The 27,497-nt window shown below is 35.2% G+C and overlaps 3 protein-coding genes and 1 pseudogene across 7 annotated transcripts; 2 read left to right on the top strand and 2 right to left on the bottom strand.

Moving 5' to 3' along the window:
- Positions 1 to 1,381: 1,381 nt before the first annotated feature.
- Positions 1,382 to 7,524, top strand: LOC147299141 (pentatricopeptide repeat-containing protein At2g13600 pseudogene; annotated as a pseudogene). Of its 2 annotated transcripts, none has more exons than XR_015119877.1 (5): positions 1,382 to 4,236; positions 4,892 to 5,000; positions 5,084 to 5,150; positions 6,953 to 7,041; positions 7,276 to 7,524. The product of XR_015119877.1 is annotated as a pentatricopeptide repeat-containing protein At2g13600 pseudogene, transcript variant X1 (transcript). The 2 variants fall into 2 exon arrangements; XR_015119878.1 differs by having other exon boundaries at positions 1,382 to 4,426.
- Positions 7,525 to 8,233: 709 nt separating this feature from the next.
- Positions 8,234 to 11,464, bottom strand: LOC147299140 (aspartyl/glutamyl-tRNA (Asn/Gln) amidotransferase subunit B). 2 transcript variants are annotated; one of them, XM_086228901.1, is made up of 2 exons: positions 11,365 to 11,464; positions 8,234 to 8,543 (listed from the first exon to the last, which is right to left on the bottom strand). In XM_086228901.1, exon 2 carries the CDS (start codon positions 8,520 to 8,522, stop codon positions 8,289 to 8,291), a length of 234 nt encoding a protein of 77 aa, XP_086085027.1. In that variant the 5' UTR covers positions 8,523 to 8,543; positions 11,365 to 11,464; the 3' UTR covers positions 8,234 to 8,288. The 2 variants fall into 2 exon arrangements, with proteins under 2 accessions (XP_086085027.1, XP_086085026.1); XM_086228900.1 differs by having other exon boundaries at positions 8,234 to 8,550; positions 11,365 to 11,457.
- Positions 11,465 to 12,393: 929 nt separating this feature from the next.
- On the top strand, positions 12,394 to 19,401 carry LOC147299139 (transcription factor E2FB-like). 2 transcript variants are annotated; one of them, XM_086242878.1, is made up of 14 exons: positions 12,394 to 12,834; positions 15,176 to 15,365; positions 15,542 to 15,601; positions 15,748 to 15,833; positions 15,908 to 15,996; positions 16,123 to 16,177; positions 16,867 to 16,919; positions 17,016 to 17,066; positions 17,215 to 17,263; positions 17,380 to 17,445; positions 17,535 to 17,611; positions 17,786 to 18,008; positions 18,443 to 18,509; positions 18,630 to 19,401. In XM_086242878.1, exons 1-14 carry the CDS (start codon positions 12,637 to 12,639, stop codon positions 18,761 to 18,763), a joined length of 1,398 nt encoding a protein of 465 aa, XP_086099004.1. In that variant the 5' UTR covers positions 12,394 to 12,636; the 3' UTR covers positions 18,764 to 19,401. The 2 variants fall into 2 exon arrangements, with proteins under 2 accessions (XP_086099004.1, XP_086098995.1); XM_086242869.1 differs by having other exon boundaries at positions 15,173 to 15,365.
- A 401-nt stretch (positions 19,402 to 19,802) lies between these two features.
- LOC147299138 (FAM210B-like protein) lies at positions 19,803 to 21,418 on the bottom strand. Its single transcript, XM_086252836.1, has 3 exons — positions 21,002 to 21,418; positions 20,416 to 20,601; positions 19,803 to 20,090 (listed from the first exon to the last, which is right to left on the bottom strand). The coding sequence occupies exons 1-3, from the start codon at positions 21,251 to 21,253 to the stop codon at positions 19,932 to 19,934; spliced, it is 597 nt and encodes a 198-aa protein (XP_086108962.1). The 5' UTR covers positions 21,254 to 21,418; the 3' UTR covers positions 19,803 to 19,931.
- Between the last annotated feature and the right edge of the window lie 6,079 nt (positions 21,419 to 27,497).

The raw sequence follows: 27,497 nt of genomic DNA, 5'->3' as shown, positions 1-27,497 counted from the left end.
TTTATTAAAAATAAAAAAATAAAAAAAATCTAAAAATTAAATAAAAGAGACACATGGAGCACATCCAGCATGTCATGTTAGCGTTTAACAGCCATGTTAACCTCCGCTAGATATTTGGATGGAAGATCCTGGATTGACACAAATTGAATAATTCAGAGTCATTTTTATTACGTTTTGAAATTGGTCGACTAAATTAAGAAATCACCCATTGGCCCAAAAATATATTTAACCCTAAATGTTATTTAGGTTCAAAATATCTTCTTTGCTGCTGAATGAATGAGAGCTTAATTGATGAGTGTGGGAGCTTGCCACGTAAAGGAGAAGGAATGTGTGTGACATCAGCCAACTCACATGGCCAAGACCAAATAAATAACAAGGATTTAAACCAAACATCAATACAAGAGCAAGTGAGCAACAATTCATCTCGGCTGACATGCATAAATCTTCCGACTGGCCGGTGTTTACTTTATCTCAAAAAGTGACTTAACTATCTCATCATCTTTGTCTTTTTAGACAATTATCTCACTGCTCAAAAAACTGTTTACATACTTCCAAAAACAATTCATTTCAAGCCACACATGTGGCTACCAAGACTCGAGAACAAAAAAGATACTTAATATAAAAAAAAAAAGTTGCAGACAATTAAAAAGAGGTCTCTCAACACACACACAACCCCAAAAACTCACTATAATGTGATTTTTGCTTATTCTTCAAGCGCTCGACGCTAGTTTATCAGTTTTATGTTAGTTTTAATTTTACACAAACTTCATTTTACACTTTAAGAGGGTATAGGTGAACTCGTACCTTGTACTCTCAAAATGGGCAGAGAAAACAACGGTGAGTGCTTCTTGCAACGTCCGTCTATTATAAAAAAAAAAAAAAAAACACACTACCGAGTGTTTGACACCATTATCGAGCGCTCCTCGTTGGATATTCAAAAAAAAAATGGACACATATGTGAAAATCTGCTTTCTTACCGTATAAAAAAAATGATGACATATTCCTTATTGCTTGACGTGACAAGGGTCAAAAGGATTCATTTATAAAAAAACATACTTACAAAATTTCAGTACAAAGAAGAAACATAATGAAGTAAACTCTAATTTTCTGTATAAAAAAACTCATGGCATGCAGCATATACTCAAATTTTGTTTGTATTTCTAGTTCAGAAAAATGAGTGAAAATATAAAAGTTAAACAAATGCAGAGAAAAACCTCTTTCCCACGTTCAGCAGAAGGAAAAACAAAAGCCCCTCTTGGGTTTTTTCATTTTGGTTTTATTTTTCATCCAGTTTCGTACGGTCTATTTTGAGTCTCAGAGACTGAGGCTCTCAGTAATCAGTATCAAATTATCAATAGTCCAACACAAAAAATGCCTTGACTTTGAGTTAGGGAAATTCTCACAAGTCTCCGAAGGAGTGAAGCCTTATATCTCAAATGATGGAGATGCTGCCAATTCAACCCTTGAACCATCTCCGTCATCATCTCTCACGCCTTCTCGTTCGTTACATTACAACCCAAGAAAACCCTTCAACAAAACTCATTCTCTTCCACGACCCCTCCATGCACCAATCCTACATGCAACTGTCACAGAAATTCTACGAGGCCATGAAAGCTTGTGCATCTCTCCAGTCAATACCCATTGCTCGAAAACTCCATGCCCAACTCATTTCCATAGGCTTGGACTCCGCCATTTTCCTCCAGAACCACCTCCTGCACTTGTACGCCCGTTGCAGCTTGATAGATGACGCTCGTCAGGTTTTCGATAGCATTCAGCATCCCAACGTCTTTAGTTGGAATACAATGATTAGTGGGTTGGTGGGTTCAGGTCGGATGAGGGAAGCAGAGAGGGTGTTCGATGAAATGCCTGAGAGAGACTCTGTCTCTTGGACTACTATGATGTCTGGCCATTTTAGTAATGGGCAACCAGAGAACACAATAAAAGTTTTTGCTTCAATGGTTCGGAATTGTGATAGTTTTGATGACCCATTTTCCTTCTCTTGCGTAATGAAGGCTTGTGGTAGTCTTGGTTACATCAAATTGGCTCTACAGTTGCATAGTCTTGTGGAGAAATTAAATTTCGGAAGCGACTTGACAATTCAAAATTCGGTTATTGATATGTACATTAAGTGTGGTGCACTGACTTTCGCGGAGAAAATGTTCTTAAGCATCCCGAATCCTAGTCTGTTTTGTTGGAACAGTATGATCTATGGTTGCTCTAAACTTTATGGGGTTGGAAGGGCTCTTCATATGTTTCTCCAAATGCCTGAACGTGACTGTGTGTCTTGGAACACCATAATTTCAATCTTTTCTCAACATGGTTTTGGGGTCGAGAGTCTCAGTATGTTTGTTGAGATGTGGAATCAAGGGGTTAGACCAAATCCTATGATATATGCCACCGTACTTAGTGCATGTGCAAGCGTATATGATCTGGAATGGGGTACCCATTTGCATGCTCGGATCATCCGTATGGAACCAAATCTTCATGTTTTTGCAGGCGGTGGGCTGATTGATATGTATGTGAAATGTGGACACTTGCACTTCGCAAGGCAGGTGTTTAACAACATGACAGAACACAATGCCATTTCTTGGACTTCTTTGATCAGTGGAGTTATGCAATTTGGGCTTGAAGATGAAGCTTTAGTACTGTTTAACCAAATGAGAAAGTCTCCTATTGCCTTGGATGAGTTTACTCTTGCAACAGTTCTTGGGGTTTGTTCAGGTCAAAAGCATGCTTTGGTTGGGGAACAGCTCCATGGTTATACAATAAAGGCTGGAATGATCTCTTCTATTCCTGTTGGGAATGCACTTGTTACGATGTATGCAAAGTGTGAAAATACTCATAAAGCGAACCAGACATTTGAGTTTATGCAGGTTAAAGATATAATATCATGGACAGCTGTGATCACTGCATTCTCTCAAATTGGTAACGTTGAAAAAGCCCGAGAATATTTTGACAAGATGCCAGAGCGGAATGTCATTACTTGGAATTCGATGTTAGGAACATATTTTCAAAATGGTTTATGGGAAGAAGGCCTAAAATTGTATACACTAATGCGAAAGAGAGGGATTAACCCTGATTGGATCACTTTAGTAACTTCAATTAGTGCCTGTGCTGACTTAGCAACATTAAAACTTGGGATCCAAATTATAGCTCAAGCTGAAAAATTAGGTTTTGGTTCTAATGTTTCAGTCACAAATAGCATTATTACTATGTATTCAAGATGTGGACGAATTGAAGAAGCAAACAGAGTTTTTGATTTAATAAGTGATAAAAATTTGATTTCATGGAATGCAATTATGGGTGGATATGCTCAAAATGGTCAGGGTAAGAAAGTAATTGAGATTTTTGAAAATATGTTGAAAATGGACTGTACACCTGATCATATAAGCTATGTATCTGTTCTATCAGGTTGTAGCCATTCAGGGCTCGTACAAGAGGGGAAACATTACTTCAGTTCAATGACTGAAGATTTTGGCATCAATCCAACATGTGAGCATTTTGCATGTATGGTAGATCTACTTGGCCGGGCTGGGTTACTAGAGGAAGCCAATAATTTGATTGATGGAATGCCCTTTAAGCCAAATGCTGCTATATGGGGGGCTCTACTTGGTGCTTGTCGAATTCATCGTGATTCAAAGTTAGCAGAATTTGCAGTGAGAAATTTGCTTGAATTAGATATAGATGATTCTGGGAGTTATGTCCTTCTAGCTAATACATATTCAGATTGTGGACATTTAGAAGCTTTTGCAGATGTTAGAAAAGAGATGAGAAAGAAAGGAATTGAGAAAAATCCGGGTTGTAGCTGGATAGAGGTTAATAATAGGGTACATGTGTTCACAGTAGATGATGCTAATCATCCACAAATCAAGGACATTTATAGAATACTGGAGGAGATAGTTAAGAAGATTGAAGATACCGGATGCTATGTCAATCCCATTAGCCCATTTCGTTCTCAGGGTTACCACAGTGAGAAGCTTGCTGTTGCTTTTGGGCTGCTTAGCTTGCCTGCTTGGATGCCTATCTATGTCATGAAAAACCTTCGAGTTTGCCATGATTGTCACTTGGTAATGAAGCTAATTTCCCTTGTTACCTTAAGGGAACTTATACTGCGGGATGGACACCGGTTTCATCATTTCAAGGATGGATTTTGCTCCTGTGGAGATTACTGGTGACCTGCGGTATGAAATATGTTCTCTTACTGATCCAAGTAATGAGATCAGGAAAAAAAAAGGGGTATATTCTATTCTGAAGCCATTATGATATGATTACTTACAATTTACAACTGCATCAAATCTTATATTGAAATTTTTGTTAAACACAGAATCTGAAAAGAAATAGGTGCTGCTAATCTGACTAATGCTCTGTGCCACTTGTTTCCTTTTCATACTTTCCATCCTATATGCCAACATTGAAGATCCCTGAGGTTTAATAACAATCATTTTATTTTACAGTGAATGAATAAGAAAATTTGGGTGTGTCTGTGCGTGTATGCTTTTTTTTACTATATATTTATTCTTTCCAGCTGAGAATCTGTTGTGTTCAATCTTGTTGCTTTCACAAGGTGCCCAATAACTTGTTGATGAGTGTTCATGAGAGAGAGAGAGAGAGAGAGAGAGAGAGAGAGAGAGAGAGAGAGAGAGAGAGAGAGAGAGAGAGAGAATCTTGCATCTATCTGGTCTATGTGCTCCAGATAAAAAGTAAACTTTTGTATTGTATTTGCTTTTCAATAAAACTATAATTGATCAGATCATACACTCTCCACTTATATAAAAAACATGTTGAAGGACAACAAAAAGAACTGTATGGAGTTATCAAGAATTGAGAGATCATTAGTCTGTTCAGTATATCTGAGTTTCTAAATTCTGTATTTTGCACCTCTATTTTGCAGAATGGTGATTCTGTAGCCTTCCCCTGAGGACACGATACATTTAATGGAGAGGTCCATAATCATGTTCAAGAAGGCTGTCCTGTCAGACAAAAAAGTGATGGCTCATTTGGTATAATAAACTTTTCCTCCTGAACGTTTTCTTTCTGGCCGTACTCCTCCTGAACTAATAACTCATGATATGTAATGTTGCAGACAAGTTCCTTTATCAGTGGCTGATTTTGGTCCGCATTTTTTGCATTTACTTGATGGCCCATATAAGGTACTTAAATTGGAAAAGTCACAAACTTTCTTATCCCTTCAACTAGAATTATCATGTGCATACTGTTCTCTTTATCATACATGCTGAGAACACCAGTTGTTAGTCTCGTATTATAATAAGGTTAAACTATAGTTCTACCTTAAAGTGGTATCTTAAAAAAAAAAATAGTTTTTTATTCTTGATGCTAGGATTTGTTTGGATAACCACATTTATCACTCCCAATTGTAGTTTGATACAGAGATAGTCTTATGTGTTAGGCCCCTGTTATACATGCCATGAGGAAGACCTTCAAATCAGACACATCTTTCTGCCTAGAATTGTATTCATCCATCAAGCCCTTGCTTAGTTGTATCTGAGGGCTTAATGAAGGCATAAGTGCTACCGACTGATCCATGGGTTCATGAGTTTGAAGCATTTGCACATGTAGTGTAGTTAGTTGTTGCTGTCTAATTGTTATGGCTATGGATTTTGTTGTAGTTTGGTAACTCATGGTGTCTGGTTTTTGTATATATAGTTTCTTTGACTCATCAAGCATGTTGGAGTTGGACTTTGGGGCCTTCATGCACTATTCATTTGGTAATCAAGGAACATATGTTTAAAGCAAGATATTATATATATATATATATATACAGAGAGAGAGAGAGAGAGAGAGAGAGAGAGATCTTAGGGGCCCTCATCTATTATTTGGCTAAGGTTCACTCCATGTTTTTGAACTGGTCTTTTTTCGACTATATCATGTTACCACAATGCAGTTGTTTGGTATATGGGACAATAACTGCTTAATTGCAAGCAGTTTCCCTCTTGTTTTTAAGTTTTTTTTTTTTTTTTGGAGTTTGTTGTACTTAACCAGAACACAAAGATATCTTAAAACAAAGCTGTGCATGATAATTATTTCCCCAGCCACACCAGATTTCAGGGATTACTCATTCTCTGTAATTATGTCTAATTGGAAGGCTGTTGTGTGTTAGGTTTTGACTTTTGTTGTTTTACTACACTGTTGTTCTCTGCTTGCTGGCTTTTAGAATATCTAGAGCTTGTTATCTAGGTTTTCGTTGGATAATGAACGTCTTGTTCACTGTATTGTACACTACCTTTTTTCATTTAATGAAAGTCTGTTTCTCATAGAAAAAAAAAGAATTATTTCCTCGGCCCATACTTGTATACTTATACCTATCTAGAACAGAACAGGACTTTTCCTTTTATAAATTTCTGGAAGATAATTGTTCTGCTGGGGTTTAGTATTACATTGTGACAACTTCACTAATAGTTACAAAGAAATGCCAGTATAAAATGCTTGAGTGATGCTTAAATTCTTTCTTGATGAGTAAATTCATCCTTTTCCCCCTCAGAGTTCAAGGTAATTTGCCTCTTGCACTTTTGATTTTACATATTATTCTCTCTTTCTCACTGAAGAGACCTAATTTATATAATAAATATGTACTCACATGATGTTAGAAGTAAGCAAATGCATGACATTGGGTAGAGAAGAATTTGGATATGAACTGCATCAGCTCCCTCTATTTTCCTAATTTGGTATTATTTTGTAGCACTGTGGAACTGTTGTCCCATTAATGCATGTCATTGTCTTGTAATCGCATGATCTAATATTTGCCTTCTTTTGGTGCTGTCTCCTCCCACGGTAAGCACTTACATATATTACAACATTTTTCATCTTGAACTCAGTGTATGAGTTACACCAGGTATAAATTTGTCATGTCTCTTTATCTGTGTTGGTATAAATCCATGTTGAGGTGCTAATTAATGCAATTTTGAATAATTAGTAGAGCTTCTAATGTCCGCAGTTCCATCATATATGGCGTTCCATTCCACCTTCAGCTGATGCACATGGACACTGGGAATCATTGTAATAATGCCTTTGATGGCAACACAGGTATATTTAGAGTCAGATAGGATTTACATGGGGATTGTATGACTGGTATTTTTGGATTGCTTTCTTTACATGGCACAACTGCACGCTGATAGATGACGGGTTTACCTGTTGTCTATAAACCATTTCTGTCATAGTGGAGTTTGTTGAAATTAGAATGATCGTTTTCCTTTTTATGGAAAATAACTTTTTACCTAGTTGAACTAACCTCTGTTCTACTTTTCTTTTTAAATGTAGATGAGGAACAACAGTGTCAAAGAAGAGCACTAGACCTAAGAGCTGATAAAGTACAAGGAACGGTCTCACAATAGCATAGGCTTGGCTTGTTTCATTTTTGGCTGAGTTGTAGACAACATTTTAGTTTTATATTAGATTTCTTCCCTTATGGAACATAGGTACAATTTATATTTAGATTCTTTCAATATCATTTCTTTTCTTTTTTTTGGTCAACTGGCGGGCTTAACAGCCCAAAACAAACAGAAGCTACACAAGGATAGACCTGGACTTGGACAGTTAGACAAGACTAACATGTCCTCATAAACAAGTTTAGCAACAGAGTGGGAATATCATTTCTTCCCTTTTGTGTATATTGTAAATGGATTTTGGCTAATTGTTTGACTGATGAATGAAGTATTCAGATTATTCAATGACATTAAAAAAGTTTCATTGAATAGAAATTTCTCATGGTGTATTGTAAAATGCTGTTGAAAAGATTTCTAATTGATATTTATCGAATATTGTTGAAAGTTGATGCTTTTTTCAACTATGTTAAGGTAGCTGTCGTTTATAGCCATCTGATTGACAGCTAAGTAGACGTGGTTGAAGAAGTTTATAAGGGTGTTCAGGTTAATTTGTTTGAAATTTTTAAGGACTTTCGACAAACATGGTCAAAATAAGGTTGACATGATATTGAAAAAGCATTTTCATGACTTTGAAAAAGCATTTTCATGACTAACTAGCTATTAGTCTAGAGGTATTTCTCTTCACAATATATATTCTAATGTCAATGCCGACACTTTCTAGAATTAAAGGATGCAGACCATTGGCCATGGCTGACCCATGCTCTCTCAAATGTTGCATCAGTTGGAGGTTTGAAATGCTTCATTCAAATATGCATGTGTATGGCTTACAATTCATACTGTATACTCAAATCCCAATCAAAAAATGCGAAACAGTTATTAGGTTCAAAGGAACCTTTTCTTTTTTCTTCTTCTTTTCAAATCAGTTTATAAGTACACCACCATCATTATCTACTTGAATAAATGGGCTAGATCAGGATCACCCAAGTCCACATCCAACCATCCATTCAAGCGCATGAACTCTATATAATGATCTGGGGGCTTCAATGCACAGGGGTTTGCTGGTGTAAAGCCGTGAATCCTCTCAAGATCCCGAGCAAGCCACCTAACATATGCGCGGTCCAATGGAGGAACAACTTTCAACAAGATTTCTTCCCTTTCTTGCTTCACAGGCCTGTTTCCCATGTTAGGAGGACTTAGGTGAACCTGCAAGCTTCAGAAAATGCAGTCATCACTTGATGGAAAATAAATTTAATTAGTGCAAAGACAAACAATCACTCAACTTTTCTAGTTTTATTTTTCTATCTTACAAAAGGTCATGTTAAAGTTCGTAAACAAGGAAGCAAAGGATTGCAGATTTTTGTAGGCTGCATGCATCCAAAATCTCTCACAGAGCACTCTGTGGATGGAGCAAACTTGTTGGCGAATTAGTAATTCCCTTATGATTTTACATTGGTAGATTATTAAAATTAAATCTAAAATTTTGGTTCAAGAACTTGAAGCAGAGAATAAGGCAAATAACTTAAAATGTTCATGGCAAAGCTAAGGATTTGGCAAAATCACAAGCATCAAACAAAAATGAACAATGAAAAATAAAAAAAAAGGTTGCTTGACGTGCTTAATCCGTGAGAGCTCTCTGTTGGCCAACTTTCAACACAGTAAACAGCATGTAGAATGAAAATTGGAAACATATAGTCAAAATTCACAAGGATCTAAATAGAATTTTCAGAGGATTATTATCAGGCATCCTAGTGAAGCAAAGAAAGCAATAAGATTTCAGGTATCAATAATATTAAAGGTCACAAACACCATGTTCACAAATTATAATGATAAATATTCATTGAACAGTATTTAATCCCTCAACATGTTTTACCAATTAAACATTCTTAATCATAATCGGAAATGTAGTAACAGTACCAACTATATGATGCTTGAAAAAAATTGCTAATGACAAGTCTGAAAGAAGACACCAATCTTTATACACATGCGACCGAATCTAAGAATGCACTTTATAATATAAAATTATAAATGCATAAATGTTACTGGTCCATCATACCAACTAACCATAATGATATGATTACCATGCTACTAGAAAGTTAGTGTTTAATATCTATACCCTCCCCATGCCTAAATCGGGGGCTGAGAACATTTACACTATACCATTAGTAGAACAGAGTAGAAGAGGTTACTTTTCAAATTTCTGATACTCTCAATTTTCTCCAACTCAATTGTCCAAATACTATTAGACAATTACCCTGGACAGGAAAATTGTTCAAATAAACACAAATGTCAAGCAAGACACTCCCTCTCAGTAGAGTGATTGACCACAGAAGAATGGCACTGCTCCAATACTCACAGAAGAATGACACTGCTCCAATACTCAAAGAAGAATGACACTGCTCCAATACTCACATAAGAATGACACTGCTCCAATAATACTTGGCGTTGCCACTGCCCCATCCACATTGACTTTAACCATACCAGCAGGTGGACATTACCATTGGACTTGACCACGCAAAGGCATGCTGCTCCCATGACGCATATTTGCCTCCATGAATACAATGGCATAATTCTCCATTTTAAAAGACAACTGGAAAATTTAGTTGAAAGGGGAAATCTGATTTTTCTACATAAGATTTGTTTATGGGTGAAATTGAAAGAGAATGAGAAAGTCACCTTTGTCTTGTTTACAAAAGAAAAAACACTTCAGAATTACAGCATAATAAAAATCACTAAGGGACTACCCAATTTAGAGAGTTCTCATCTCAAATATTCAATTTGATCTAGGGGAATCTGTCAATACATTCAAATATTTCTTATTCACAACAGAAATAAAAACATACAAGAATTGTCAGAAAATCATAGCAGGAATATTTTATTAAACCCAATTTACCTGAAAAAATTTATTTTGTTTCTAATGGACTACAATTGACTAACCAACACCAATCATAATAGGGCCTCTAGCCTTGGTTTCAAAGTATACCCAACACAATGTGCTCAATCTACTAAGTGTGATACATGTACAAGAGCCATTATACAGTTACACCAAAAAGGACTACATGCCCATCTATATATAATTATCAAAATAATGGGTACAATCACAAACTAATGAACAAACCACATAGTGGAAACGCTAGTCATACACTTGTGCAGAGTGACTTCAGCGTATAGGCAAAGCAAAAATCTGATCATACTGATCAGAATCATGGTTGAGGAAACTGATCGTACTTGTGCAGAACTTCCATTGCACAAGCAAATCAAACTTCTGCTGGTTTAGAAAATCATATTTTAGGATTCATATTTACTTTGAAACAAAAATATAATTTTCAACAAAATAATTGGGTTACGTAAAATATATCTTATTATTAGTAGTAGCTTTAAAAACTACTGCATGACCATTGACTACCCTTCCCATTAGCAGTGATATACATGTCTTTGTAATATGATAAGAACATGATATCGCATAACAAAATCTAATTAATGGTAACAATTTAAATCAAATATAAACAGTTAATTTATCAAAACTAAGCTGAGCAAGCCTAAGCCTAGCTGACCTTCTCCCACTGGTTAGCTACTGTGGCTCCCTCTCCTAAATGAAACAATTTAACTATCAATCACAGTAGAAATTAATACAAAATAGAAACAACCTAGCTATGGGCATTCACTAACTCGATCCTTCCTGCTTACACTTGTTATATTTTAATTTAGTTTTATTATTTTCTTCTAATGCCAACACCTAAATTAAATTTTCTATAGCATTATGTTCCAATTCAATGCAACCATTCACACAAGGTCACCTCAGCCTAAAGTTTCTGGTTTCGGCTTTGTCATATTAATGCCCTTTTTACCATTTGGGTCGACCATCATCTTCATATTCAAAATCAAACGGGCCAAAGAACAAGGAAAAATATGAAAGAAATGTGTAAAAGAAATAAAGCAAACTACCCAAGAATCAAATTAAGCAAACTTCAACTGAAATTGAACTTGAACTTGAACTTGAAAAATGAGCTAAATTCAGTCCACTTACCAGACAAGAGCTTTGGAAAGAAAGAAGGAAAAGAAGCAAATTGGGAAGAACAAGAGAGCCCTCTATTCTCTCTTTCTTATTGTCTCCATTTTCAGATAAAATAAATAAAAATCTCTGTTTTCTGTTTTGTTTTTTAGGGAACCAAAGGGGCCGGAGCCCAAAACAAAAGCACTATATACAATGACTAGCCTGGGCCTGCAACTGGGGGATCCACCGACACTTGTAAGCCCAACTTTGCCTACCAATCTGTATTCTCAAAGCCCGCCACTATTTATTTTGTTCAAATTTCAATTCAGTATGTGTCGACAGTCGACACACGTTTTAGAAGTTTTTAACAAAAAATTAGGAGTGGCAATTCGTTTTTATCTTCCATATCTATATATGTAAAGCAAATAGTGTTAGGACTTAGGACCATAAAAAAATAATTCCATAGTTAAAAAAATAACTTTACAATACATAATAAAAATATAAAAAAATTAATTATTTTCTTTACATTACTAGTTTTTTTTGTCAAATCTTCATATTACTAATTAAACGTGTTTATTCTATCATAATTGGCTTACTCATGTTTTCACACTAATGGACTTCATTTATTATTCATTTCATGTCATATTTGAGTTCATATAAAATAATTTTCAACCCAAATTGGCTGGCTGACTTCGTATTGAATTTGATGACTATTTTTTTCAAAGTTAGTTTTGGTGACTAATATCCAAATTTTAAAATCTTAAAACTTTTACCATTCATGATTATACATTTTACAATTTGTGTTATCATAACACCACGCAAGCATATGCCACATGATCTCTCAATAGAATCAGTTAGACAATCCACTGATATTTTATAAATTTTAAATTAAAAAAAAAAATATGTATTGAGGTAATAATTACCAATTTTCTGATATATAATAAACAGTAAATAAAAATAAGAATAAAAACAAAAAATAGAAAAAGAGGTAAGTGCTTCCCTCCATATCAATATCCGAACTAAATTCCCTCCTTCTTTCCTTTCCCTCGTTTTCTGCTCTCTTCTCTCTCTCTCTCTCTCCCGCTTTTTTATTTTTTCCCAAACAGCCACCACCACCACCAGATCTCACCATCTCACCCACTCACCCTCACCTCCAAAGTTCCAAACTTTCCCTCCATTTCCACCGCCTTTTTCCTTTTCATTTCTTTCAATTCCCTCCAATTTTTCGATCCCTTGTTTTCTCTTCCCCTCCCCCAAACCCAAAAAAAAAAACCCACCAACCCACTATCCGGTTCGGGTCGCTTGATGTCGGGCTATCGGGCTCCGAACCCTCCGCCGGCTCACCCTCCCCAGCCGATCATGCAGCCCCTGAGACGCCAGCTCCCCTTTTCCTCTATGAAGCCGCCCTTTTCAGCTGCAGTAGACTATCACGGCTTCGCTCCCGCCGCCGACCCGCGCCAACTCACTGATCAAGGAGCTGATGGCATTCTGGTTAAGCCCCCTGTGAGTCTCTGTCTCACATATTTGGACTGTAGTGTTTAAGATCTGCTTCATTAGTGAGTGTAATTACTAATTGGGGTTTTAGTTTTGCTGAAATTAGTGATTGGAATTTGTTCTCCAGCTTTGGATTTGTTGAAAGTGTTTGTTGACTGGGTTTTCGTTTTAGCAATTGTGATTTAGGGAAATGCTATTAGTGTGATTGCAGTTGTTCCTAATTTCAATCTTGATATGATGAGGGAAATATGTGGTATGAAAATGCTATTGGTGTGCTTACATTCGGGGTAGAAGATCTGAATCGTTGTTTTCTTAACCCACAATCAACAAAGGCAGATGATATTTGGCAAAACGAGGAAATGCAAAAAATAAGAGAAGGAACTTTACATGGCGAGGGCATCAATTTACACTCCGGAGTATTACATATCTTCTTTAATTTTTGGTAGTATGTGTAATATTTTTCTGAATTTAATGTAGTAGAAACTTATTGAGCTAGGTTTGCATTTTCAAGTTTGTTTGTGTTTCTTTTGGTCAGATTTCAAACTTTGTTGTTGGTTGAAAAGTGAAGGCAAACATATGAAGTATGAATGATTGGACAAGTTGTCTATTGTTATGGTGCTCTATGTTACATACTCGTTGACATGATCTTTAAATGACACTACTAACTTCAGACAGATTTTAAATGATTGGATACCCTCTATTTGTAATCTAAATGCATTTTTTAATTCTCTTTGTTGTAGGTTCTTCTTTGATGCATTAAAACCAACATAGGAAAAGTATAGCTTTGGAAATTAAAATAGTGTCTGCTGCATATGCATGTCTATACATACCCAAAAGTTAATACAAAAAACAAAAAAAGGAAAACAGCTGTCTGTACCTCACAGGATTTGTTGGATTTGGTATTTGTTAGACCAATCTCTCCTAAATATCTTCAACTAGGTTACAAATGGTTGTGGTGACTGAATATCGTCCTCTGATTTTTATCTGTTTTTATGTACTCAAGGTTGTCAATTTTAAGTATTCTTAGTAAATTCCAGTCTTAAGCCACTAAGAGAGATGCCGTAGGCTAATTAACGCCATATATTTCATAGGCATAGTATACCCTTAAAACTGGAGATGATTTGGTGTTCTTATAGGAGCTTTTGTAAGTCTATTCTCATCCTCTTTTGTTTGTAAAGTACCTGGTTATTTCTAAGTGACATGCAGTGAAAGAAAGGAAATAGGAGCAATAAGTGTCTAAGTAATTTCACAACGAAGCTTTCCATATACCAAGCAAAATTGGACTTTGTTTTCCAAAAAGTTGTTATACAATCAGCTAATATTTTGTTTTCTCTAGCTTTAATATAATGAATCCTTTCTTACCGATTATTATTTATGTAATTTAGAAATTATTTTTTTTCTTTACCTTAGTGAAACACTGTCTTCTTTAGTCATTGCGGATGATGAATGTTTTATCAACTAAGATATATATACATACATATATATATATTATAGTAATTCTTTTTATCAGACAGTTTGACATGTTATGTTGCAAGACCATCAATTTGGATTGTTGATCATGTGAAATCATGGCTGAAAGTCTAACAAATAACATACCAAATTGTCTATCAAGGGAGCATTTCTCTCTCTCTCTCTCTCTCTCTCTAAATGTATGTATATATATATATGGTAATGTTCTTTTCCAGATATCTGGCATCTTATGTTTTCAGACTGAATATGGGGCACCAATTTAAATATAATTCCACCTAATCAGTTGTCCAGATTGACAGTCTTTAACATAAGATACTCGATTGTTTGGCAAGAGAAAATTTCCCTATATATATTATATACACAAAAAGCATTAGGATCGGGATATTTTCTGCTGGATCCCTGGCCATTAAAAGGCCATTCAAATGACCCTTTGTCTTTTATAGTTTTTGAAGTTTGTTACTTTAGGGTGTAGAATTGTTGTTTAGATCTTAGGGTTTACCCCTCAGGTTCTCGCTGTTACCATGTGCATTCTGGAAACTTTAAAACACCATTCAAACAGGGCCAGATCTCGCTAAGAGGAATCCCGTGTAAGATTCGCTCCGTATATATATAATATGTGATCTCTTCTTCAAATGATAAGTTGGGAACCTTCCAATTTTCTTTCTAGTGCATTTTCTCCTTGAAACTTAGGCTGGTTGTTAATGTTTCAGCTTGTATGCTTAATAATCATTATTTGTCATAGTTAAATTTATTTTGAATTGAGCCTTACTTATGACAAGGAAAAGAGCCTTAATTTTCATCTATATAATTCATTATTTGAATTGGTTGGTTCATTTGGTGCTAATTTTGTGTTTGGAAAAACTAAATGCTGTATTAGCAGCTAAAGCGGAAGAGTGATGCAGCAGATTGTGAAGCCGAGTCTAGTGATAGGACAGCTGCTCCTGGATGCACTGAAGTAGTTAACAGCCCTCTTCAAACTCCCGTGTCAATCAAGGTGGGAAAGGCAAACAAAGCATCAAGGCTTACAAAGTGCAATAGATCTGGACCACAGACTCCTGCTTCCAATGTGGGTGAGTATTATTTTCAAAATTTGTCTGGTGGGCTCCCATACTTGTATTTGTATATCTACTTTATTTCTGAGGAAAAGTTCAAAGTTTATGCTACAAGACTTTTGTAGATGTGCTTAGTCAATTACTTTTCTTCTTACCTTCCATAGGCACTAGCATATAATCTGTATAATTGACAGGTTCTCCTGCTGGCGCTAATCTTACTCCCGCTGGTCCTTGTCGTTATGACAGCTCCCTAGGTAAAAAACATTTTCCTGTGCTTTTATTAAGTTTTATCATTTATTTATTTAGGTTCTTAGCAAGAAGAGTAAGTTAATTTTTCTTAGATGTTTTAGAGAAAGTGCATGTGCAAGTGTTAGAGAAATGTCTTACTATTCTCATTCAGGTCTCTTAACAAAGAAGTTTATCAATCTGATCAAACATGCGGAAGATGGTATTCTAGATCTCAATAAAGCTGCTGATACTTTAGAGGTGGCTACTTTCCTATCTGTTTTAATGTATCCTATGTCGAGGTTCTGTTAATGATAAGTGTTCTCTTGCTATAGGTGCAAAAGAGGCGGATATATGATATAACAAATGTTCTTGAAGGAATTGGTCTAATAGAAAAGAAGCTCAAAAATAGAATACAGTGGAAGTAAGAGAAATTAGTTGGATTTCTTTCTGAATTTTTAATTTTTTTTTCACATTATACTAAGATGTGGAAATTCAGTATCCACCGTACATTATAAGTTACTCAAAAGTTGGATGATTGGTTGATTAGGGGACTTGATGTCTCGAGGACAGGGGACCTGGATGAAAATTATGCTGATTTACAGGTATGGAAAAAAAGAGAACCTGTTGTTTGGCATGCTAATGCTTGGATTGCTCTGTCTTGGGTCAGCTTTTGGAATTGTCTCTTTGTTTGCTTGCAAGTACACATGCTGTTTTTGTTTATGCTATTATTTTGTTCCTTTTTCTTTTTGGAAGTGTCAATATCCAACTTTGCAAGCATTGTTGATTCCAGCCTGAATAAAAAGTATTAGCTGAATAAAAAGGCAGCATTAGACCTATAAGCAAGTAAACGAGCACATAAATCAAAACTGAACATCTTTGGTGCTGACTGGTTGGGTTTGCTCTGCAAATTGTTTTCCATGTTTGAACTTCAGCTTGTCTTGGTTCTTACCATGACATCAGTCATTTCACTTTCATCTTCATGTTTTTTCCAGATCTAATTTTTAGTGTAATGCATTTGAATATCAAATAGTTTGACAAGGCTTTTCTTAGTTGAGCTTGCTAGATTTCAGTCCACAAGTTTTTTCCAGTTCCAATTTTGTGTAATACATTTGAATATGAATGACTAGCAGGATTTTGTGTTGTTGACTGGAAAGAGTTTGGCAAGGCTTTTGTTTAGTTGAGCTTGCTATATTATTGTCATTGTGGATATAAGATTCAGAAATAATGTTTGCATATCTCTGAAGGTACAGTTGTACAGATTTAGCCTCATTCACAATATTTTTCATCTCAGGCACAAGTGGAAAACCTATCTATTGAGGAGCGCAGATTAGATGAGCAAATAAGGTTATCTTGTTATTTCTTGGGTGATGCTGCTCTTTTTTTTTTTTTTTAATACTTTTGGTAACGTTTTGGTTGTGCTGAGGCTATTAAATTGTTCAGAGAAATGGAGGAAAGGTTGAGGGATCTGAGTGAAGATGAAAGCAATAAGAAGTAAAGTTTTATCCTTTTATGTTCACCCATGTTCAGTTACTTTCTGTAGAGGGTCATCATTGACTAGTTTTCAACAGATTCTATTTTTAGCTTAGCCTGATGCAACAAATGCACACACTTATCTCAGCTTATGTTTTTATTTTGGTAGATGGCTTTTTGTCACTGAAGAAGATATCAAGGGCTTACCCTGTTTGCAGGTAGGTGTTTGCTATTGCCATCAATACAATTGTCATTGTTCCCCATTCTGCATTTTCTAACAAAACATTCTCCTTTTTGCTGTGAAATTGAATTTTCAATTCATTGCTTCTTTCAGAATGAAACCTTAATAGCAATCAAAGCTCCACATGGCACCACTCTTGAAGTCCCAGATCCTGATGAGGTAATTCAGGACAAAACAGTACTTTATTAAAAATTCATGTAGGCTTGTACATGCTTATTTTTAAATAAAACTTTTCTACCATGTACTAGGCTGTTGACTATCCCCAAGGGCGATACAGGATGGTTCTGAGAAGCATGCTGGGTCCAATAGATGTTTACCTTGTCAGGTACTGTTGTTTCCTGTTGCATGTTTTTACTTTAAGAGTGGCAGTTAATGTTTTTCTCCTGCTGGCCTAGATCGAATTACAATGAATTATACTAATCTCTCTCTCTCTCTCTCTCTCTCTCTCTCTCTCTCTCTCTCTCTCTCTCTCTCTCTCTCTCTCTTCCTACCATTCTAGTCAATTTGAGGAGAAGTTCGAGGAGATTAACAGTGTCGAAGATCGTCCAAACCTCCCTTCAAGTTCAGGGTTTAATGAGAACACAGCTACAGAAGTGGTCACAGAGGATAGAGGGAAGGATGTTGAAGTGCAGGGACAAGATGTTCATAGAATGTGCTCTGATCCCACTGCTTCTCAGGACTTCATGAGTGGGATCATGAAGATTGTTCCCTCAGATGTTGATGTAAGTTTGGCATCTAAATTGATTTTACCATTACCTATCTGTAAGACAAAAACAGTTTTCTTTTTTATTGGTTGGGTTCAGTGGATCTGGCAACAATAGTTGTGCACAAGTAACATATTCTACTTTTGAGATGTCTGAGTAGAAAAATACCCTAAAATGTGTATATAACGTTGTAAGAAAATTTTAATGAAGGCTTTCCTTTTTCTTAGACACTTCTACAAATCCAGTATTTTAGTTGCAAACCATCTTACAGAGCTGTGGTTCTTTAACCGAATAAAGATTTTTTTTTTTTCTAATAATATTTTACAATAATATGGCCAGAAAACTTTTGCAAAACGTTGTGCCACATGTTAAAGTCTTTTGTTGTACTGAGAAGAGAATTATTTTGACTTATAAGTAAGAGTAAGTGTCAACATTTGTTGTTACCTTTTCAGAGTGATGCAGATTACTGGCTTTTATCAGATGCCGATGTTAGCATCACAGACATGTGGAGAACAGAACGTATCCTTGTCAAGAAAGATGTTGTCTTATTTCTTTTATGATATTTTCTTTAAAGTTATATTTCACTAGTCGAAATATTTTTGGGCAGTGAATACTGAATTTCTTGACTATCAACTATAGCTGGGGTTGAATGGAATGAGTTGGCGGCACTTCATGAAGATTATACCATGGTTAATGTCAGCACACCACGGCCCCAAACTCCGCCTTCCAGTTCAACTGAAGTACCTCCTACTGTCAACCCTACTAAGACTTGAATCGTAGAAACGATTTCTTAATGAATCTCAATGCAGATATGTGGGCTTGTGTTTTTTTTTTTTTTTTTTTTGAGAATCTATGATGTCCAACCATCTTGTGTCTTTGTCGCATCCTGGAGGTTGGATTGAAGGTTCTGGGAGATGCCTAAGGGTTCCCTGAAGGTCCATGCAAGGAAGAATAGAATGGAAGATGGAGGTAGCTGGTATGTTGTACAGTGATGTAATATACATAATCCATGTGGTCTAGTGGCAAATAAGTTGTTACAATTGTTAGTGCATCCCTGTATATTATTAGAATCAGCAGGCTTTTTTGTGAGGCGCAGACAGAAGTAGATTGGCAAGTAATCAAGGAAGTCTGGATATCGTTTATACCGAATTTTCGTAGGTTCAGGACTCCAGAAAAGGAAAATTATGTTCCGATGCCTTGTTTTGTTTTCAATTATACCGTGAGCTATTTGCTGAACTGGACTTACCTCATTTTATGATGCCGAATTACTGCATAACATTATTATTTGAAGGGTTCATAGCCCTTAGTCAGCAAAGGGTTGGGTCTTGTAAGGCTGCGTCCTTCATGCATGACTTAAAACTGTTGGCAAATGTTTGGGAATCATGGTTGTACAAATGTTTATGTATCAATATCTGTGACCACTGACCATCAATATCTGTTTATATATCAAAAGTTGAATGATAATCGAACAAATTAAATAATAACCTTAAGTGAGTTAGAAATTAAAATTCGAAGTAAAGAGAGATTGTTACTTTAATTAGAATCTATTATGCTGTATTTGTTTTGCTGAAAATCTCTAGTTTTTTTTGTTGGTAATAGCTTTGCTTCTTTTCATTGGTCATTAATTTATGATTTAAATTACTCAATAAGGTAAAGCCTATTCATGTGATTTTGAAGATGCCCTAAATACACATATGTAACGAAAGTTCCATTCTTACCCTTCTCATCTCCTGAATGAAGATATAAAAATAAAAACAGAGGGGTAGTGCTGTGGAATGATGACTACACAAGCTAAAGTTGCAATATAGAAACTTTGAGTTCAAGGACTTGGAGTGTATAAACCTTGATTGGCATATGGGAAAAAGAAGACTAGGAAGTTTTACAGTTGATTTTACAAACAAGGAAATAAAAATCCCTATATGAAATAAGTAACCGCAGAAGTTACTTTTCCTTGTCTACTTTCTTCCCAATCCATCTGGCCACAATGGGAGTGAGAGCTACTGTTGGAGGAAACCTAATTGGAGAAGCAGCCTTGTGTGCAGCATATGCCAAAGCAAAGGTCCCAACCTTCTCTCCAGTCTCACCACTGGAGATTCCCACCTGAAAAAAAAAACAAAAAACAAAAAACAAAAAAAACAAATACAATCAGAAGTATAATTTAATTTTCCATACAGCTTACGTAAGGGTAATTCTCACATCCACACTTGGGTTACCCACACAGGGTTCAGCGGTATCCTATACGGATTCATGCATGAAGAATTCTTGTATAAGATCATGTCTGTAGAAGCTTTATATATATGAATGGCATAAAGGATTTACGAATAGGATCTCATCCGGACTTGGTGTGCATGCGAGAATCCCTAGCTTACATAATATATGTTTGCTAAGAGTTCATATGATGATTACTTGCATTGCAAGCTTGTACCTTTTGTAGCAAAGCTGGGACATCAAGGCCAGCACTGACTAGTGCATAACACAATGAAAAAGAGATTATGGAGAGAATAATGGAGGTGGCCAGGTATGCCCCTCCATATTTTGCTAGCAGTTGCTTGGCTTCATCTCCCTTGGACTTGTTCTCTACACCGTCCTTTCCTTCTTTTGAGCTGAATATCTGCATTTTTCCATAACTACTTAAATTTATAGCTTCGTATTACCAACTACTTTTACTACAAATCTTATGAGGCAAGAAAGGAACACCCAACTACAAATTGGCTTAAAATGAACTAGACCTTTTGTCCTTCATTAATTGAGATTCAAAAATTTTGATTTGAAACTCTTTCTCTTTTCGCAACTTACTTGCATCTGATCCCCTCTAAACTCATGCAAGTGACATTTTTTGCTTTTCCTTTTAATTTGAATAACATGACATAAGCGATATGGAAAAGAAAAGATTCTTTCAACCAATTATGAGGCCCAACTATGTAGAAATTGAAATTGCATGATTACTATTGAAAATTCCCAATTGGGTGACCCCAGAAAACAAGAAAAAGACAAAAGAGAGAAATGGGTACCTTCCAGAGACCAGCTTCGAGGCCATACTTTTTGGTAATTTCCTCAGCTGAATCAGCAGAAGGTGAAGAAGATGAAGATGGGTTTTTAATTTCCTCTGTTTTCTCTTTGAGGGCTCTGACTCTGAAACGTTTCAAGTAAGAGTTGGACTTGGATGGTTGAATTGATGCAAAGCAGCAAATTCTTGGTTGTCCTCCATAGCTATTCAAGAAAGAAGCAGAGGAAAGGCAAGGGACTAGCAGAGCTGTTGCCATTATTAGCCAACCAAATGTTTCTATCTATTCAAACATACTTAATGAGTTCTGAGGAGAGAGATTAAAAAAAGAAGAAGAAATGTCCCAGAATTGGGATTTGGGAGAGAAGAAACTCTAATTCCTGTGAACCACTCAAGAAACAGAAACGTTGCTCTACATGAGGCTATAAGACAATACAAGTCGCTCTTTTTATCCCTTACACAATGTCTTTTTATGAGCATTTGCTAATTGTGTAGTGGGCTTGAACCAGTCGGCTTACTTGAGAACCGAAGAAAAGTAATGGGCCTCATTAAAAAGCCCATATGATCCTAGTCTATCTCTCTCTTAGGCCATATCCATAGAACTCTAGTTTTTTGTATTTAACCAGAAGATATTAAGGGAGAGAAAATACGAATTCGGGACCGAGATGTTCTACTAGTTTTTTCTCTGCTTATTTTTACATAACTTTTAATTTTAGAGTTATAAAACCTACATTCAAACACTGACTTTGAATGTGAGGTAAATTAAAGCTATAAAATAAAATGTTTATTTTATTTTATATCATAGTATTATTCTAGCTAGAATGCAACTCCTAGCCTTAACCAAAAAATAAAATCATCACCTCCTTAATTAATAGAAACCATTCACATTGTCAGAGGCATACTCTAATGCGGACAGTGACGAATGCACGTTGTGGGCTGCATGGGCTGCAGCCCATGCTCTTTTTCTGGTTTTTTAGCTTACCTAGGTAGCTTAGCCCACCCAATTTCCATCCCAAGCACAGTAGCCCACTACCCACAGTTTAAGTTTTTTTTTTTTTTTTCTGCTGAGGAACAACTTTTCACATGCTGTAGCTACTGCCTCTTTGTTTAATGAAAAAAAATTACTTTTACTTACTTCCACTCCCCCCAAAAACAGCCCATAGATCCGCACTTGCTCCAACTTCTTTCCTCTGCAGCTCCAAAACTCATCTCTCCGGCCCCACACAAATAGCTCAACCCTCCAATCTTCAAGGAGTGCCAAGCCGCCAAGGTATTATATATGTATTTGCACCCAATCTCTATACTTTTTTTTGGCTCAACTATCTATTAAAATTAGAAATTTTTGCAATTTTAAAATTAGAGCTTTGATTATTTTTTATAATTAAATTAGGGTTTGATTCTTTTTTTGATTAAACTATAGCTTGATTATTGTGATGGTTAAATTACAAATTGATTGGGAACATATAAAACAATATAAAATTCTAAATTGGGAACCTATCAAGTTGGGATTTGAAAATTTGGGAACATATAAACAATAGACATGCAATTCTAAATTTAAGTTGTATATCTTTTATGTGCAGATATTCATTTTCAAGGTATTAACTAAGTGACTCATACTTATAGGTCTACAAGTTATTATTGTATGATCATCCACATTAAAAGAGAATTTTCTAATAGTATCGATACTTAATGATTTTTGCTATTTGAAGAAACATATGACCCAACTTAGATAGTATTATATTGTATTTGCATTGCATATTTAATTGTTGTATTGCTATCTTTTTTTTTTGTGCGATTTTTTTCATTTGTTTAGATATGCATTTTTAGGGTAAGGCTCATTATGTTTCCCCTAATTAGGTGTAACTTTTTTTTTTTGCTAATGAAATTCATTTATACGATCGAGTTTCACTCGTAAGCTAAGTTTAGCCCACCCCATTTTAAAATCCTGGATTCGTCCCTGAATGCGGATGAACAATAAATAAGCATGAATGTGGGTGTCGATATGATGCAGATACGATGTCGACACACGAAATGTGCTGCAACCAGTTAATGATGTGTCGACACCATGTCAGCGCTCTCACATTCATGCTTATTTACTGTTCATCTGTATTAGAGTCTGCCCCCACATTGTCATCACATTATACGGGGCAAACTCTAATGCAGATGAACAATAAATAAGCAGGAATGCGAGTGCTGACATGGTGTTGATACATCATCAACTAGCTGCAGCATATCTCGACTTCTGCTGCAGCACATCTCGATTTCGTGTGTCGATATCGTGTCTACACCATGTCGGCGCCCGCACTCATGCTTATTTACTATTCATCCGCATTATAGCCTATCTCCACATTATATATGAGGAAATCAGGCAATACATGTAGTTTTTGGATAGGGTTATGCTATAGAAGTGGACACCATAATTTTATCTACAATGTTTTGAAGGAAGATGCTATTTTTCCAAACACTTTCTCCAAACTTTTCTTTCACAACTTACATGACATTCATACATTGAATTCTAAAAACATAATATCAATTTAAGAAAGAGAAAGATAAACTCTGTCAAGTAATTTGATGACATATAAGTTGGGAAATAGAGTTTGAACAAATAATTGCGACAAATAGAATTTCCCATGTTTTGAATTATACCACAAATTGGTGCATAGATTAAAATGATTAATTGGTGGTTCCCTTATTCTTGCTTCCAAAATCTAACAAATTACAATGAGTTAATTAATTTTCATCCTTTCAAATCTACGAGGAGGTGAAGCAAACCCATATGGAATAAGTTGCACCAGTCAACGGCTAATTACCAAATTTTTTTTTTTTTTAAGATGAATTAAAATTTTTGAAGTTTTAATTTGATACTCTACCCGGCCACTATTTCTCTTTCAGACAAAAATCAATGCATTCACACCCAATAATAATTTTGCTAGCATTAAAACACCATGAAGTCCTCCTCCACTCAACCAAGCAAGTTTGCCTTCATCACCATGTAGTGTCAATTAAAGTCAAGGTTGCTTTCCAAGAAGATTGCTTGAGGAATACACGGCCTTAATTTTGGTGTTGCAAATTCATAGCTCCATAATTCTGATATGTTAATTAGCATACACTCCACTCAAGGATCTGATGCCATATATCCTCCTGCCCAAAAGCTTTAATGGCTATTCAATCCCAATTATAAGCAACTTGTTAGTTCAGAAGGCTGACTAGGCTTACTTGCAGCCCAATAAGCTGTTTTGTCTCAAATTTTTCTGCAGCATTAATGTTGTTAATGGAATAAGGCGTGTATTTGGTAGGCTATTAGGAGCAATTCATCATGTGGCCTAGAGAAACCAACAAAAAATGTGTCATTATGTTTTTGTCTGTGTGGGAAAATGTTGTTGCATGAGCTGGTTTTGTTGATCGTCCTGCTTTTGGATTTGGGTTAATTGGATCTTGGTCTCTCAGACTCATTTTTCACAGCTTCTAATCTATCAACTTTTAGTTGGTGGATTAAGTCCAAATTCAAATATTTCAGCCACTTAAGAATAATTACGAAATATGTCATTGTCCATTAGAAAAGGTAAGCTAAATTACATTCTTAAATTAAACGAGCGCTTAAACGCTCATAAAAAACATTTAAGTGCTCAATTAGAAATTGGACATGAATGAAATACATTTAATACGTGTTTTTTTTCTCTTATTTTTATTTCAAAGTCGTTAGTGCACTCTTTATCAGATTACATACTCGAGTACTCTTTGAGTTATTGATTTTTTTCTTCTCATTTGAAGTTTGCAATGGCTATTCAGCCTATTCGAGTCATACTCGAGGACCCCATTAAGCCTTAATTAGGTGAGTGGTAATTGAGATATACTTGACTAGCCCTCAAGTAAAATCACATTTTTTGTTTTTATCGACTCTTCTAGTACATGTGTTTGGAAATCTTTTATCTAATGGTTTTTTTGGTATTTTTCCTTCAATAAAAGAATAAATTCATGCTCCACTATTTAAAATTTAAATCAATCTATCAATATATTATCCAATATCTCCTTAAATATGTATTTTATGTCCATACATAAGTATATAATAATTAACTATGGGTTGCAATTCTTGAGTTTGAGAGACTCTGATGATAAGTGATAACAATGGTGACGTCTTTAGTGTAAGCCAGTATGTGAATATGGTATTACAGTATTGCCAAAACATTTTGGTTCCCCGATTGACATCAGAAAAATGTTTTAGTGCAATAATTTTTGTTTTCCTTCTTGTTGGTAGGTAGGATATCATGACTGATAGTTTGCATCTTGTTGGACCCCATTGTTGGAAACCATTGTTGTTTGCCCAGTTGAAGCAAAGCATGTGATTATAACTCTACAGGAAGAAAATGAATTAGGTGCTAAAGAGATTAATGAGAGAGAGAGGAGAATCAATTAAGTCCTCTCGCACATCAACTATTGGTTAGATTCTTAAGATTTTTCAAAAGAATTTGCTAAATATCTTTAGATGATTTAAAAATGGGTTATTTTTCCAATTTCTCTAATTAAATCAGAATTGCACAAACTCAAAATTTTCACTTGGTCGATCAATAGAAAATCTACCTCTGTTGTTGGGAGTTTATAATAATTTGCTAAAATAGTTAAAATATTTATATTTTTATGTTGAATTACCAAAATGCACTAACTAATTATGTGTTATAACGTATTTCGCGAATGAATACTAATACACATATTAAGCTAACCGATTATGAATGAGAAAAACTTATACAAGACTGGCGTATTTGCTACATGTGCTTATTTTGGTCATCCTAAGAAGTAAGAACTAACATTCTTATTAAGATTAGAACTCATAAGGAAAAAAATAGATTTATAAATAAAATCAAATATGCAGTATATATTCGTTTATTGGCTTATTGCCCTTGGCAAGTTGGCTACTGTTAAAAATCATCCATATGTCAATAAGTTTGAATTGGCTAATTTGGCTTTTACTAGTCTTGGTTAGAAATCACTGTGTTCATGCTCGCGGTCCATCAAAGTGGCGTGATAAATCTTGTTAGTGAAATGGGTCATATTAAAATTCCATCTATTGCCACTCTCGTAAAAAACAAAAACAAAAAAACAAAAATTTATCCATTTATAATCTTCTTGTCTTGATTTGGATCATCCACTCATCATGTATTAGATACACGTTGGCATATGAATGCATGAATTTTCTACTGATCTAACCAGGTAAGACTAAGTCAAACAAAAAATTTTATGTGAGATCAAGGTATCAATTCCGTACCCTAGTGCTTTCTTTCCCCTTTCGTAATTTTTGTCTTTACTCTCAATTTATTTATTGATTGAAAATCTGACAATCTCCGTATCATTTTTTCTCCAAAATAAAAAATTATTGAGTGTAACCGATATATCACCATCACGTGGTATAATCAATCCAACATATAATTATATTATTAAACGATATGTTTATATTTGTAGAATATAGTATTAATAATATAATTAATTAATTTGGGATACACTTTACTTATTGTTTGTAACATGTAATCAAGGAGTTAAATTTCATTTTTTAGGGGTATAGAATTTAGCACTAGTTGATCAATTTTTCAATCATATTTCGCCGAAATTCGATAATTTCGTGAAATTTCGCCGAAATTTTGCTCAGCCCAGCCATTTTTGTCGATTTGTCTTCTCCTTGCTAGCGGCCATAGCCATTTCTATCGATCTGCCTTTTCCTTGCTGGTGGCCATCTATGTTGATCTGACTTCTTGCTGACTGTTACAAACCCAACCGAGGAGGGAAGATAGAGAAGGGAGGGAAGAGAGAAAAGAGAGAGAAGAAAGAGAAGAGAAAGAAGAAGGAAAATATCATATTGGTGAGGGAGATAGAGATTGGCGTAGGACCTGCAGGAGAGGGAGGAGAGATAAGAGAAATATCTCATATGTCTATGCGACACAGTGGCTGGGAGAAAGTCATGGGAAGAAGAGGAAGGAAAGAAAAGAAGAAGGAAAGAAAAGAAAAGAAAAGGAAAAAAAAAAAAGAGGAAGGAAATAAAAGAAAAGAAAAAAAAAAAAGATTTAGGATTGATTGGAGTTTGGGGTCTTTGGACAATTGGAAAGAAAAAAAAAAGTTTGGGGTATCGTTTGGCTCTTTGGGGTTTTGTTTAATTATTTTTAAAACCTAAACCCTAATACATTTCTATATATAAAATAATTAAAAATACTCTAAAGAGCTAAAATCCTAATATCTTATACCATATTTGAAAAAAGATAGAGTATATAGGGTTTAGTATATAGACTATATATAGAGTACAAAGAGTATCAGTGTATATAGAGTATATAAAGTTTAGTATTAGGTTTTAGTGTATAGATTATAAAGTATAAAGAATATACAAATTTTATTTATTCATTATACTAATTTTATTTAACAGTATTTGCGTCAAGCGCGCATTATATTTATTTTATATCACATGAAACCTGCTATATAATTTGGTTTTTTCAATATTTTTTATCAATGTAGGAGATAATATG

This window comes from Dryas octopetala, chromosome 1 (genome assembly GCF_963921425.1).
Source record: "Dryas octopetala chromosome 1, drDryOcto1.1, whole genome shotgun sequence".
Lineage (NCBI taxonomy): Eukaryota > Viridiplantae > Streptophyta > Magnoliopsida > Rosales > Rosaceae > Dryas > Dryas octopetala.
Note: the sequence above shows the minus strand (reverse complement) of the source record. Positions and strands in the feature narration are given on the sequence as shown.

Excerpts from the sequence above, each read along its gene's own strand:
- LOC147299138 (XM_086252836.1), bottom strand. The coding sequence starts at position 21,253 with ATGGCAACAGCTCTGCTAGTCCCTTGCCTTTCCTCTGCTTCTTTCTTG. Across the intron at positions 20,602-21,001 it reads TCGAAGCTGGTCTCTGGAAG|ATATTCAGCTCAAAAGAAGG; the intron begins GTACCCATTTCT and ends GGAAAAATGCAG. Across the intron at positions 20,091-20,415 it reads TCCCAGCTTTGCTACAAAAG|GTGGGAATCTCCAGTGGTGA; the intron begins GTACAAGCTTGC and ends TTTTTTTTTCAG.
- LOC147299139 (XM_086242869.1), top strand. The coding sequence starts at position 12,637 with ATGTCGGGCTATCGGGCTCCGAACCCTCCGCCGGCTCACCCTCCCCAG. Across the intron at positions 17,067-17,214 it reads GAAGATGAAAGCAATAAGAA|ATGGCTTTTTGTCACTGAAG; the intron begins GTAAAGTTTTAT and ends TTATTTTGGTAG. Across the intron at positions 18,510-18,629 it reads AGACATGTGGAGAACAGAAC|CTGGGGTTGAATGGAATGAG; the intron begins GTATCCTTGTCA and ends TATCAACTATAG.
- LOC147299140 (XM_086228901.1), bottom strand. The coding sequence starts at position 8,522 with ATGGGAAACAGGCCTGTGAAGCAAGAAAGGGAAGAAATCTTGTTGAAA.